This window comes from Protobothrops mucrosquamatus, unplaced genomic scaffold, assembly GCF_001527695.2.
Source record: "Protobothrops mucrosquamatus isolate PMUCROS unplaced genomic scaffold, P.Mucros_1.0 scaffold1360, whole genome shotgun sequence".
NCBI lineage: Eukaryota > Metazoa > Chordata > Lepidosauria > Squamata > Viperidae > Protobothrops > Protobothrops mucrosquamatus.
In genome coordinates, this window is record NW_015387552.1 from 183992 (window position 1) to 197346 (window position 13355).

General features: G+C 60.0%; 1 protein-coding gene across 1 annotated transcript; it reads left to right on the forward strand.

The window, feature by feature from the left end:
- Positions 1-7416: 7416 nt before the first annotated feature.
- On the forward strand, positions 7417-11167 carry LBX2 (ladybird homeobox 2). The gene is made up of 2 exons (XM_015821594.1): positions 7417-7738; positions 10704-11167. Exons 1-2 carry the CDS (start codon positions 7417-7419, stop codon positions 11165-11167), a joined length of 786 nt encoding a protein of 261 aa, XP_015677080.1.
- The last annotated feature ends 2188 nt before the right edge of the window (positions 11168-13355 follow it).

Genomic DNA, 13355 nt, shown 5'->3' on the forward strand with positions numbered 1-13355 from the left:
CAGGGGGGGAAGGGAGGGAGGAAGGGAGGGGGAGCCTTCTGCCATCAGCACCATTTCCTGAGATCAGTTCATCAGGCAAGATGGTGGCACAGGGCGAGTGGGGAGGGAGGCAGGCCCCCGGCCCAGCAAAGGGCGAGGACTCCCTTCTCTCACAGCCACCCAGAAGAGCCTCCTCGTAGGCCCTCCCTGGCAGCTGCCGGGATGAGCCAGCCTTGGGTCTGCCTCGGAGGCCTTGGGGCTCTGCTGGATCCAGGCCCCGCTGCTGGCGCTTCATCCCCCCAGCTTCAGAGTGGACTTCTGCAGCCCAGAGAGGGTTTGGCATGCCCCTATTTTACAGAGGAGCAATGAACACAGTAAGGGAGAATCTCCTGGTCAAGGACACCCAGTTTCAAGTAAAGGAAGTCATATTTATTGACTAAATGGGAAGCTGGAATGCTGCAAACCACAGTGTCCATCTCTCATGCCGCTTCCATTGATAAGAAAAGTGATAAGAAAAGGCGACTTGGAAACTCAGCCGATCTAGAACGCAGCTTCTCCAGTAGGGTTGCTGTTCTCTGCACGAGCAAAGCGGGTCCCAGACTAGCTTCCAATAAGCTTGTGGCTCAGTCCAAAGTGCTGGTCACCACCTGGAAGCCCTGACACTTTGCAGGACTGTCTCCTCCAGCAAGAATCAGCTGCTGCCCCATTTGGCCAGGGATAGTGGGATAGTGTCTTCTCCTGTGGAAAAGCCTCTTAGGAGCAGCTCCTCCCTGGACTGGCCTCCTCCTGGAGCAGGTTGCAGCCTCCTCAGTGGGGACTTTCTGGAAGAAGGAAGGTTTAGTTAGTCCAGAGAGAGACTGCAGCGCAAGAGCATGTTGCCGAAGCCAGTCTGTTTTTTTATGCTTCTCAATTCAGGATTATGATTGCTTATTTGTTTTTATCCTGCCTTGATTATTTTTTATAAATACCTAACACTCCTTCCTTCTCCTATTTTTACCACAAGGACAACCTTGTGAGGTGGGCTGGGCTAAGTCACCCAGTGAGCCTTCATGTCTAGAACATGAAAGGACTAGAACTCCCTGTCTCCTGGTTTCTAGCCTGGGGCTTTAACCATTATCTTAACCACTTAACCACTAATATGGTTGGTTAGGATTTGAGCTACTGTTATATTTGTTCTAGTGAATTTTAAAATCATTTTGGTCCTTCTTAGTTGCTGTAAATATTGCAAGTCTGGTTTATTTTAATAGCAGCACTTCTTATAATTTAACAGATAAATTCGTGCCCCACAGATGACTGCTGCTGGATTATTTTGCCTCCCCTGCTGTTTAAGAATAGCAAGGCCCAGTTCTCGGCCATTACAAAGTTGGCCGTCCCTGATTGATTTGTGAGCAGGTCTCTTGGCTGCGCAGATCCCAGGGGGCTTCTGAGAAAATAAAACAGTGGTTACCTAGAGTCCAATTATTTCTGTATAAATATGTGCCCCTCTCCCCCAAAACATGACAAAGAAATGCTGTGGTTGTAAGGAGTATCCAGGGAGCAAAATCAGTGGCCTCTGGTCAATTTTTTAAATAATTGGCCACATTAAAGAAATTAGGTGAGTTATGTGCCATAACTTAATTTCTTTAGCAAAGTTATATGCCACCCACTCCAACGGCTGGCCAGTTTACCTATTATCTCCTACGTGGAGATAATAAAATACGGAAGGAATTCCAGGAGAAAACGAGGCCACAGCGAAATCCTCCTCCTACTCCAGGACACAATGGGAGGGTGGCTGCTGCGAAAGACCGGGGGGGAGGNGGAGGGGGAGGGGGGAGGGGCTGCCGCGGGAGACGCTTCCGTGCTTCTTCACGCTTGACGGTCAGCATATTCCCGGCGGAACCTTCAAGCGTCCAGCGCCGCTGCGCTGCTCGGGGCTGCACGAAGCCCTCCTCTCCAGCCTCCTCCTGACCCAAGGCAGGAAGGCCGAGAAAGCTCCAGGAAACGCCTTGCACAGGAAAACGTGGAAAACAGCCAGCCACTAAGCGGGGCAGGAGTGCTGGGGCACCTCCGCAAATGCGCTGCCTTTTGCTGGGTCTCTTGGGAGGGGCAGGCTGTCTTCAAGGGATACCTCACAAAGAGCAAATTGCAACAACCGGAAGGTTACTTGCCACCCAGAGTCTCTTGGTAGTGAAGTGGGCATCATATAAATTTAAAATAGACAATAAACCTGGAGGCTACTTACTAGCAGCCTGGTCACCGTTGCCTATCGCGCGGGGGGGGGGGGGGCAACTGCAGGAGGTCGTGAAGTTCCTCTCTTCCTGTTGGAAGTCTAACCGTTAGGAAAGAGACTGAGCAATTTGCACAAAAGAAATGAAAGCCGAGACATGGAGATTTTTTTTGAAAAGATTAGGCCCAGTATCCCAACGGTAACGGTATTCTAACATCCATTACTAAAGAAATTAGCGGGATAATGGAGGAGGAGTCCCGGAGGGAGGGAGGCAGGGAGGGAGGGCTCACCTTTATTGCAGAACAGGGCGGCAAAGCCTTGTTGCGCTGGGCAGTCCGGGCAAACCGTGGCAGCCACTTCCGCCTTATAGAAGCGACGGACGTTGCTGAGGTCCTACAAACAAACGGCCGGATCCAGGCCCTCCTTCCAAGGGCTCATAAACGGATTACATTGGAAACTGCTGATCCTATAGAAACATGCGGTGTGACTCTGAGACAGAACACGAAAAGGATGCTTTTCTTCTTTGCGCGTGGGAGAAACCCCCCCCCCCCTTGAAACTGGTAGCGCGGCACTGGGGGCAGCCTGGGCACCGGGCGCCAAGCATTCAACCCCCTCCCCTCAGCGCTGCTCCGATACTGCGGGATCACGGTAGGCAGCGGAGAACCGGCCGCGCCGCACAATTCTCCGGAGACCCTCTTTCCCAAAGAGCCGCGCGAGCGCCTTCTTCCGCAGGTCCCGCGTGGGCTGCCTGCAAGGGGTAGCCAGGCCGAGGGTGGGCAGAACAGCTCTGCGCCTCTGGCCCTGGTCTCCTGCCTGGTTGGCCTCCTCCAGGCCGCGTGGGGCGTCACCTCGGCCGGGTCCAATCCCCACGCCCGCCGGTGTTTGGCTGGGGTCCCGGCCCCCCTTTGCCCCACCAAGCTGGAGTAAGCGCAAGTGGGAGGGGACTGGCCAACCGCCCCACACCTCACCCGACGGCCCTGGGCTGCGGGGCAGTGCTGGAGCTTTGCCGAAGATGGCGCCTGGCAAGAAAGGGGATCGGTGCGATCGGCCGGGCAGTTCGGGATGGACCACGCTTCAGCGGCAGAAACATTCGTGGCATTTCGAGGCCCCGACCTGGCCTAAGCTGACAAGCGGGCGTGAGGTGGGGGGGGGACTGCCTCTCCAACCACAGCCGAACCGCTGGTCCCGGCTCTTCCGCGCCATTTCCCCGCCCGAAGATGGGTCGCGAGGGGGAGGGTGGGGGAGGGTATCTCTCCTCTGCCCCCCCCATTCTGGTCCTTTGTTAGGGATCGGGCAAAACCGTTGGATGCCCAAGGACCGCCAACTCCACTGAGCGGTTCTCCCCCCTTCGATCAAGGCGTCTCGCCGGACCACCTCGGGCACAGCAGACCAAAAATCCCCCATTTCCGCCATTCCCGCCCCACAGCAGGTGAAGCTGGGCGGTGGTGGCGGGCTTTGTCTGTGCAGGAAAGTTGTCATCTGTGCGGCACTTCCCCCCCACCCCCATCCCCAGTGCGGCGGCGGCGGCGGCCTCCGCCCGTTTCTAATCGCTCGTGAAAACGGCCCATTATCACTTCGCGCGGGGATTAAGAGGCTCCGGCCTGGAGAGGCGAACGAGACCAGGCAGAGTGACAGCTGCGTTTAACCTTTCCGCCGCCGGCCTGGAACAAACATCTTGGCGGGGGGGGGGCGAGAAATCCCTACTCGTAACCGAGGCTAGAGGCAAAGCCTGTATCGCGCTAGATCCCCGGTCCAGGCCTGGTCGTCTGAGCGTGTCCGGATGATCTTTGGCCGAAACGCGCGGAGGAGTCGCCGTGACAGCGTCGTCCCCAGGAGGGAATCTTCCTGGGCGGCGCTGAGATGGAGCCCCTTCCGCGTTTCTTCGCTGCCTGGCGGGCCGAGGTCGCTGGAAAAAGCTTTTTCTGCGGCTGGTGCCGGCAGGCCTCACGCGGAAAGCGCCCTGGCCCTTCGCACGTTTCGTGGCAGCTCCGGAGCTGCTGCCTTCGACGCGGAGCAAAACTTCGAGGAGAGGCTCGTTTACTAGTCTCCCCCCACCCACCCACCCACCCCCGAAAGGCTCAGGGCGAAGCAAAGGGAGGGAGGCGAGGCGAGCGGAGCGGCGAATCGTGCAGACAGCTCGGGGGACCTTGAGACGGGAACGCTGCCGTGGCTGGGCGTCGGGGAAAGAGGCTGTCTTGAACGTCGGTGCGCGGCATTTGGGCTGGAGCGTAGCGGTTTAAGGGGACCGAGGCCGCCGCACTCCTCTTGCTCTTTCTGCCCGGGCCCAGAGTGAGCGCCTCGGTCTCCGCACTTCGGAGCAGAGCGCCGGCTGCGCTTGTGGGACAGAGAGCAGAGCAGGAGGCTGGCCCCTCGCGTGCAGACGTTAGGCCGCAACCCGGGAAGCCTCGGTGTGGCCTGCAAATGCTAGAGGGGAAAACCCGGACGAAACCCGAAGCCGACGCCTGACTAGGATTTCTCGGGCACTGGAAACCGGAGAAGACAACGTACAACTAGCACGTGCGTTTTCCACTCTTCCCTTCCAGTCCCGGCAGCCGTGACAGCAGCTGCGGAGTTTTCGGTCTTTGTGGAAGACTCCCCAAGAGGGACCCCGCCCCTCTCGCCGTCCCCTGCGCGGACCTCGTTTCTGGTTCCCAGGGCGCAAAACCTTTTCCAGAGGAGGGAAGCGGGGGGGGGGGGAGAAGGGCAGAGGGGAAGAAGGTGGTCTAGTGAACCTGCCGGTCTGTTCGCTCTCCTGCGGACTCTCAAACTGCGCCCTTACAAATAGAAGCTACGGAGTTGGGGGGGGGGACTCGGAAAAATGCGGCTGGCCGGTGGCCATTGCTCCGAGCCGGTCTTGCCCTGTTCTGGTGTGGCGCCAGCAGCTCAGGGCGGGCTACACGGCAACAAGACAATGCAGCTTCCAGGCGGGGGGGGGGGGCTATGGGGAAAGGGCGCCTGCGTTTCTTACTTGCCCGCTTCTCCCTAGGAAGGGTCGCCTCTCCCGCCCCGAGCTAGCGGCCCAAGCTTTATTTGCCCGAAGGACAGGAAGGGAGGGCGCGCCTGGTCTGGAGAGGGCCTGGCTAGGGGCCTGCGGGCTTGCGTAAAAATTTCCGCCTGCTGCCGGCTGCCCTGCTCCCGCCCGGTGGTTTCCAGCCTGCCAGGGCCGTGCCTTCCCTACTGCCGGAAAAAGCGGCCTCTCCGCAGCTGGCCGGGGAGGGCACAGGCAAGGAAAATGGTTTACAAGCTTGCGGGATCATGGAGCTATTTGTCTGAGGTTTTTACGGCCTGCCGGGACAGTGAAATCCAAAACCTGCCCAAGAATCTTGGGCTGCGGGTCTTAATCACTCCCAGACGCGGCGCTTTTATGGGCCATTTAGAGCGAGGGAGCCCATAAAACTGCAGGCAAGCAAGAGCCTGGAGGGGGGGGGAGGAACACCGGGGTGCCGCCTCCGGTGGGATGGGGGCACCCCGAGAGGCCCCTTCCTCGGGGAGGCACGCCTGGCCTACCGCCGAAGAGCTCCGGAGCCGCCCAGCCGGCCCTCAGCTCAGCCTCCTTCAGGCAGGCGGCCGCGGGGGACTTTGAAAAGCTCTTTATGGAGAAGGGGGGGGGGACTCGCTTTTTACGACTCCCTGTTACTGGGAGATTGCACGTCTGCCTTGCATTAGCAGCGGCTGGAGGGGGGGAGGGCTGAGCGCCCAGCTGGGCCACAGGCGGCGAGGCGACCCAGGCAAGGAGGCCCTCATCCACGCGAAATCTTCCGAAAGGCGGCAAGGAAGGGAAGGGGCGAGGTCCTCGAACGGGCAGCGCAAGGAGGAAGGCGGAAAGGTGCCCCAGGCTGGGCGAAAAATACCAGCAGGGCGCAGACAGATGTGCGGCCTGGCTCCTCTCCTCGGCGCGCCCGGCGTCCGCCAGAACAAGAGCTGAGGTTCCGGTGGCGAGGCGAATCGAAGGGGCCTGCGAGGGAAGGAGCGGTGACGCGGGGTCGGCAACTGGACCCTCTGAAACGGCCTCAGGAGAAGAAACCGCAGCGCGGCTAAAAATAGCACGCGTTAAAGAAGCGGGGGGGGGGGGGCAGGCAAGAACTGACCCCGGGGCAACAAGCGGAGTCCTGGGTGCCTCCCGGGGAGTCTGGAGCCAGAGCGGCGCTTCCCTCTGCTTCACTCCGGCACCGACACCCGATCTAGACCAAGGGAAGCGTTGGGAACCGAACGGACCCCTCCGACGCTAAGCGACTCCTTTGTGAGGCCGGGCGATAGGCAGGGCTGGCGGGCTGTAACGCGGGACTCCAGGACAACGGCGGGCCCCTCCCGATCCCTCCGGCAAAGAAAGGGGGGGGAGAAAGGGGGCTTCTCCGCTGCAGGCTAAGGACATGAGGAATGGCCTCTGCTTCTTCAGCAGAGCTAAAGACGCGGGTCGGGCGGGGACGCCAGCTGCCGGGGCTCAGGGGCTTCTTCCTGGAACTGGGCGCTGGCCTCGCCCGGGGAACTGCGGTGGTTGAGAGACTCGGAGAAGGTAGCCCGTTCCCTGGAAGGCTGGGAGGGAGGGAGAGAGGAGCTGCCCGATCCGTGGGCTCTCGCGGGACTGCCCGGATAAGCAGAGTCCGCATGGAAAGCGCTACCTGGACGGCCGAAGCGTCTTCCTCCCTGGAGACGCACCCCAGTGCAGCGTGGGACCGCCAGGCCCGGGGCGCCGGAGCTGAGCAGAGGGTACTCCGGGACGGCCTGCAAGCTCAGGAAAAGCGACGAGGCGGTGGTTCCTTCGCCCAGTCGATCTGAGAAGCGGGGATCCCCTTCCCGCCCCCGTTCCCCCACGCCTCCCCCCTCAGGCTCAGGAACTTTGCTAACACTTCGCCGCTGGCTCCTCCTACGCCGTGCCCAGCCGATGGCCCAGCCTGTGCGCCTTTAAGGCTGGAGCGCCCGAGCGGGCTTGGTTGCGACTGTACGGGCTTCCCAACCGCGAGAGGCGCAGGAGACTCGACGGGCGCCCCCCCCCGCGCCACAACAGACGCGGCCCAGAAGGGGGATGGGCAGGGGGCATTGTGCCACTCGGAACGCCTAGGCCGGGGTCGAGGGCCGATCAGCACCATCCAGGGCTAGCGTGCCGGTTTCTTGAGGCCCGAGGGCGGCCCCGCAATGACCCGCAGGGGGTGCTGAATCCTTGCCCGGCCCGGTCTGGCTCTTGGGACAAGCTGGGGCCTGTCCTCCCCCTTCCCTCCCTCCCTCCCCCGGCAATGACATCGGCGAAGGAAGGGAAGGCAGTTCCCGCGCTGCCACAGCCGGGCGCAGCAGAAGAGAGGCTCCGGAGCCCCCTGGACCTCCTCCCGTCCCCCGCCAATTCCAGCAAACCTCTCACCCCCTTCAGCATCGAAGACATTCTCAGCAAACCTTCCGGGCACAGAGTTCCTGCGGCCCGCCTTCTGGAAAAGGTTGCAGGCTCGGCTGGACCCCCGCGGAACGGCGTGCCTGCCCCCGACTCTCCGCTCTGCGCCCTGGAGGAGCTGGCTAGCAAGACGTTCCAGGGCCTGGAGCTCAACGTGCTTCAGGCGGCTGAAGGTAAGGGCCGGTTGATCACGGGAAGGGGGGCGGGCAGAGCTGGAGCGGGTCAGGCCGCTAGCCCCGCTCCTTGCTCGCTCTGTGGGAACCCGGGGGTCGCTCGCTGCAAAGAAGCCGGTGGGCCTGAAGGAAGCAGGGCTGCTTCCACCTTACAGCGTTCTGGAAGACCCCGTCGCGGTAGCGCTCGGTGTGGAGAAGAAGCGTCGGGTGCTCGCCGTCGCCCCACTAGTGATTTGTGGCCGCGGAATTTCTCCCCCCCCGCCCGATCCACACAAACAGCCGCGAGTGACGCCTTCGCTCCCGCTCTAAGGCCAGTCAGTGGCCCGCGGATTTCCTCAGACCGGTCTTCGGACCTGCTCGCTCGAAGTCCTGCCTGCTCCGTGCTGAGCCCCGACGGCATTCCGCTCGAGACTTCCCAGCGGAGCTCCGCGAACGGGCGGGCCGGAGAGCGCTGTGGCAATTGTCTCCGGAACGTCCTACCGGGCGGTTTCCTCCGCTCCCAGAAACAGGCCGAGTCGCCTTAAGGCCGGTCCGGTTTCAGCGGGAATATCTGGGAATCCAAGCGGCCGAGCCGGAATGCAACTCCTCCGCTCCCTATGGAGTCTGGCCTCCCTTGCTCCCCACAGCCACCCCGCTTCCCGACCCTCCGCCCGGCGTCGTCAGGGCCCCCTTTGTCCCCACAGCCGCCCTGCCTGGATCCTGTCCGGCCTCTGCTTGGAGGCCTATGGGTAGCGATCCACGCCCAGCTCCAATCCGGCCGGGATCAACCGGTCCTTCCTGCTCCGTGGGAAACTTTTAGCCAGAATCCGCATTCGCTGTTTATAATCTTTTTGTCTCTCAAAACAATTTCCCACCTGAATCGCAATTTTAAAATTGTTTTATTTAAATAATCTATGCTGGTTTATGGCTGTAATAAAAAAAAATTATGTTGATTTCATTTAAAATCATCCTCGGAATTATTTCAATAATAAATAATATTTCGTATTTTAATTTAATAATAATATTATTTCAGAACTTTCGGAAATGACCAACATACAATTAAAGTTAATAAAACGAAATAATTAATTAACAGCAGCAGCTGCGGCCGGTGCTCCCACACGCGTTCGGGCAGTCAGACTGAGGGCGGTTGCTCCCTGCAAAATCTTCTCCCCAGAACAAGGAGGAAATTGCAGAGACAATCACCACCAGCTAGATGAGAGTTTGCTTCAGCCATAACTATAAAAATGATAATCATAATAAGGAGATATTACAGACATACTATTATAAATATTTTTACCACATGTTTTTGCACCAATGCAGTTAACTCTACAAATTTTTATTATGGTCTTATTTTATTCTATATTAAAATGTAATACACAAATAAATCTAATCGTAAGAATTTATAACAAATCATTAAATTATATTCACTTACATTATTTATCTTAAATTGTTTCCCCTTTTTGTACCGGAACTTTGCAGCCATTTCAGGAAACCCTTAATTCCGTACTAAACGAAGGGATATTTTGCACCCTTTTGCTTCCCTGCTCTGCTTTTATAATTATTTAGCCTTTTGGCTATTTTTTCAAAAGTACAAATGGAAAAATGCCTCCCAAATTAATTCCTGCGCTCAATTTTTGGGGGGTTTAAAAAGGGGCGGGGAAAGTCGGCTGGTTTGGGCTTCTTTTCTTCAGTCAATCAAATCAGCCATTGCTTTGAATTCAAGCATATTGTAAAGATCTTTATTTTTCATTAATTCTCCTGAAACGTAATCTTGGGTTGTGTTTTTGCATTGATGCTACCTAGAAATGGCTAGAAACTAGAATGAATAAAAACAGCTTCTCTTAGCTTAGCTGAGAATCCAGCATTTCAGACACCGGTCAGTCAGGAGGTTGAGGAAAATTCGCCCGGGGGAGGTCAGCGCTCCGAGTCCTCCTTTATACACTCAGAACAAGCGGGGCGTTCGCAAAACAAGGACGTCGCTGCAGGCCGGTCTGGATTCTGCTTTGAGATTCTGGAGAGCGTTTTCTCATATTCTAGAGTCAATTTATCTAGGCGCCCTTAACACACCCAGGACAGGGTTAACCCCTGCGGACCCCTAACCCCGCACTCCGGGCCAAGCCCCCTTTTCTGCCCCTCCCGCTGGCGGGTCGGGTTCCCAGTGGCCGGCGATAAAAAACATTTGCCCGGCAGCGTCGGGGAGGGAGGGGGGGAGGGAGGGAGGGACCCTGCCAAGCTGGGAGGCCTGGGACGGCTGTGATCCCTTCCGCCTCGCCTGAAAGGCGAGAGAGATCAGTGGGCAGATTCGAGGGATTCTCACCGGGTCCGCTTCCGAAGGCGCTGCTGACTCCGAGGAACACCGGTGCCTGCCGGGTTTTCATCCGAGTCCCTGCCAGTAATTAAAACATGCGACCCGGGGCGCCCGAGAGCTCCTCCGTCCCCAGTCCAAAGATTATCCTTCCTTCGCTGGCCTCAACGGTTCGCACCCGGGCTCCGGCTCCGCGATCTCGGAAGAGATGCGCCCTGGGGGCCTTTCCTGCGCTCCCGAAGGAGGGTCTCGTTTGGAAACAGGAAAGAATTGTAGCCCCCGGTGGGGTGCGGGGCAGACGGGAGCGGGCTCCGGAGGGGCGTCCGAGGGATCTTTCCCTTTCTCTTGACGCCCAGAGGCCTCCACGCGAGGTTCGGCAGGAGCGCTTTCTCCTTGCTGCCCAGGTGCCCCCCACACACACAGTTGCATACGCAGCAGAAGGGGGACTCTCACTCCGGGAGGCGATGCCCGCAAGGGCTCCGGGGCTGAGGAGGAGGAGGAGGAGGAGGAGGAGGAGGCAGTTGGTCTAGGCTCTCCAGTGCCCTTCTGAGCCCGCGCTCCGCTTGCCAAGGCCTGGCCCGGCCGAGAGCGCGGGCAGACGGTGCCCCGGGTCAGAAGGTTTGCCAGCCAGCGGGCCAAGTAGCCTGACGCAACCGCGGCTTCTTCTTGCCTTTCCTGCAGGCCGGGACCCGCTGGGCGCCTTCGGGCCGCGCCCTCCGTCCAAAAAGCGGCGCAAGTCGCGCACGGCCTTCACCAACCATCAGATCTACGAGCTGGAGAAGCGCTTCCTCTACCAGAAGTATCTCTCTCCCGCCGACCGAGACCACATCGCGGCGCAACTGGGCCTGAGCAACGCGCAGGTGATCACCTGGTTCCAGAACCGCCGCGCCAAACTGAAGCGAGACCTGGAGGAGATGAAGGCCGACGTGGAGTCGCTCAAGAAGTTGCACCCCGCCGCCCTGGAGAAGCTGGCCAGCATGCCCGAGCTGGAGACCCCGGGCGTCTCTGGACCTGCGCGAGCCCGCGGGGGCCACCTCCGCCGCACGTCGCCCCCGCCCTCACCCAGCGCCTCGCGACACACCTCGGACGCTTTCTCCGACGGCGAGGAAGAGGAGGAGGAGGAGGAGATCGACGTCGGAGACTGAGGGCCGGTGAGGGGGCGACCCGGAAGGGAGAATTCTCCCTTCCAGCTGCCGCCTTCCGCCTTCCTGCCTCTGGATTGCAAGGCCGCTTGAGGAGGGGTCCAAGACTGGGCTATGGGTCCGTTCCTGTCGCCCTGCCTCCCCCGGACAGCATCACCCTTTCCTGGATTCCCGCAGCCCCGCTCCCTCCCTCCCCCGCCACGCACCGCACCTTAAGCGCACCCCCACCCCGTTCCTGATCCGCAATTCCGCCTGTGCTGGACGCTCGCCAGGCCCCCCCTCCCCTCGTCCTTCTCTCCCGCTCTTCACCCCGCCCCCTTTTTTCAATGGAGGGGAAGTTTCGGTGCAATTTTTAAAAGTTTAATTTTATTATTGTTGTTATTGTTATTATTTTTACAGCGCCCCATTGTCCCTGCGGCTCTTTTGTCTCTGTGAGTTCGTGTCCTTCCTTGGGTGAGGCGCCACCGGAGCACCTGCGGAGCAGGAGAGCCGGTGACATGGAGCAGACGGCGGGGCGAGCTAGAGTAGCCGTTCGCGCCCTCTCGGAGCCGCGGTGGGGCGAAGGAGCCGGCTCTTGGGAGTTCCGAGGCCGGCGTCGCTGGGCCAGCGACCCGGCCTACCAAGCCCGCCGGGAGTCCCCTCCGGGAACGGATGGCAACCCGGCCGTCTGCCCCTCCGCCGCTGCCCCTCTCCTATCTCGGTCGCGTGTGCTTGTACATATTTGGAATAAAAGGACATATTTGATGCCAAACCTGCTTCCAGCATTTGTGTGCCGACGGGGGGGGAGTCGCGGGGATGGAGTGGGGGAAGCCGGAAGACTAGTTGAGGCGAGAGGCTGCAAGAGTCGAAGAAACAGCGGAGGCCAGAACAACGCCGTGGGTGAGTGGCCAGGGGATCGGGGCCCGACTCTTCCTCGGGGTCGGGTAGAGGAAAGGTCCGGACCCTCCTCTGCCTCAGCTGGAGGGGCTCAAAGCCCTCGAAGAAAAGATCTTGGGGATCTTCGTGATCTCAGAGTTGGCTTGGATCCGAGCTGGGGGTTTGCAGGCAGAAAGCCGGTCCCAACTGAAGCAGCCTCGCAGGACACCAAACGACGGGGGAGGAGGGGGGAAGGGGGGCTCCCTAATGAAGAAAAATGGAGCCGAGCCGAGGCCCCGACAGAAGCTGAGCGGGCGGGCTCTTCTCCCTCTCCTCCCCGCCGCCCCTTCGCTCAGAACAATTCAATTAGCCGCCGGGAGCCGGCTCTGCCATCTGCTCGGCGGGTGAAAGAGAACAGCCCTGTCCCACCGAGGGACGGAGGAGGCAGGGAGCGACGACCCAAATTGCTGGCGGCTTCCTAAGGACTCCCCCAGGAGAGAGGGGTCGTGGACTAGACGCTCGCCAACCTGGGGCGCCCCAAAGCCGGGAGTCAGGCAGCCGCTAACCCGGAACGCACGATCCTACTCCGCGAAGGCAACCCCGAAAGGGCTACAGGTCTGCCCCACGTGTCCCCCTCCGTGGCTGAACCGCTAGGGACCCCGCGGCGCTTCGGGATGGGGGGACATTTGCCCTGGAGGCTGGACGGGACGGGCTTTTGGCCAGTCAGGGCTAGACGGCGGGAGGCAGGGAGGAGAAGCTGCGGCATCCACGCTTGCGACCTGGCTGGCAGAGGGGCTGCGCTGGAAGCCCCCCCCCTTTCCCGCGGAGGGTTGCCCGAGGGGGTCGGCTGCAATCGAAGGGAACGCCTGGAGAGGGGGGGGCTGGAGGATCGCCGCAGCTGGCTCGGAACCCAAGACCGCCGCCGCCCGCAGGCAGCTCCTCGGTTCTCGATCGCCGTCGTCCCGAAGCAGGAGGCCCAGCGGCGCGGAGAACGCCCTGGGCAAGAGCAGCGGAGGCCTTTCCCGAAGAAAAGGTCCGGCACAAGCAGCCGGGCGGAGCTCTTCTCGTCCGGGGAGAAGGAAGACCGCGGGGAACAAACCGAGGCAGGAGAAACGGGGGGGGGGGGGGCTTCCCTTCATCCGGAAGGGCCGGGCCAACGGTTCGTTTCGCCTGCCCAGACACTCCACCCTCGCAGGGGGGTTGCAAGGCAAGCAGGCAGGCAAGGTCCGAGTTTGCTCTGTCTGGATCACGAAAAGAGCAAAGCTGAATATTCTGAAATGACGGGGCCAAGGGAAGCTGCCCGGTTTCTCTCCCCGGAACTGCTGGGGGAGAAGCT

Coding starts and splice junctions, on each gene's coding strand:
- LBX2 (XM_015821594.1), top strand. CDS start 7,417: ATGACATCGGCGAAGGAAGGGAAGGCAGTTCCCGCGCTGCCACAGCCG. Junction 7,739..10,703: donor CGTGCTTCAGGCGGCTGAAG/GTAAGGGCCGGT, acceptor CCTTTCCTGCAG/GCCGGGACCCGCTGGGCGCC.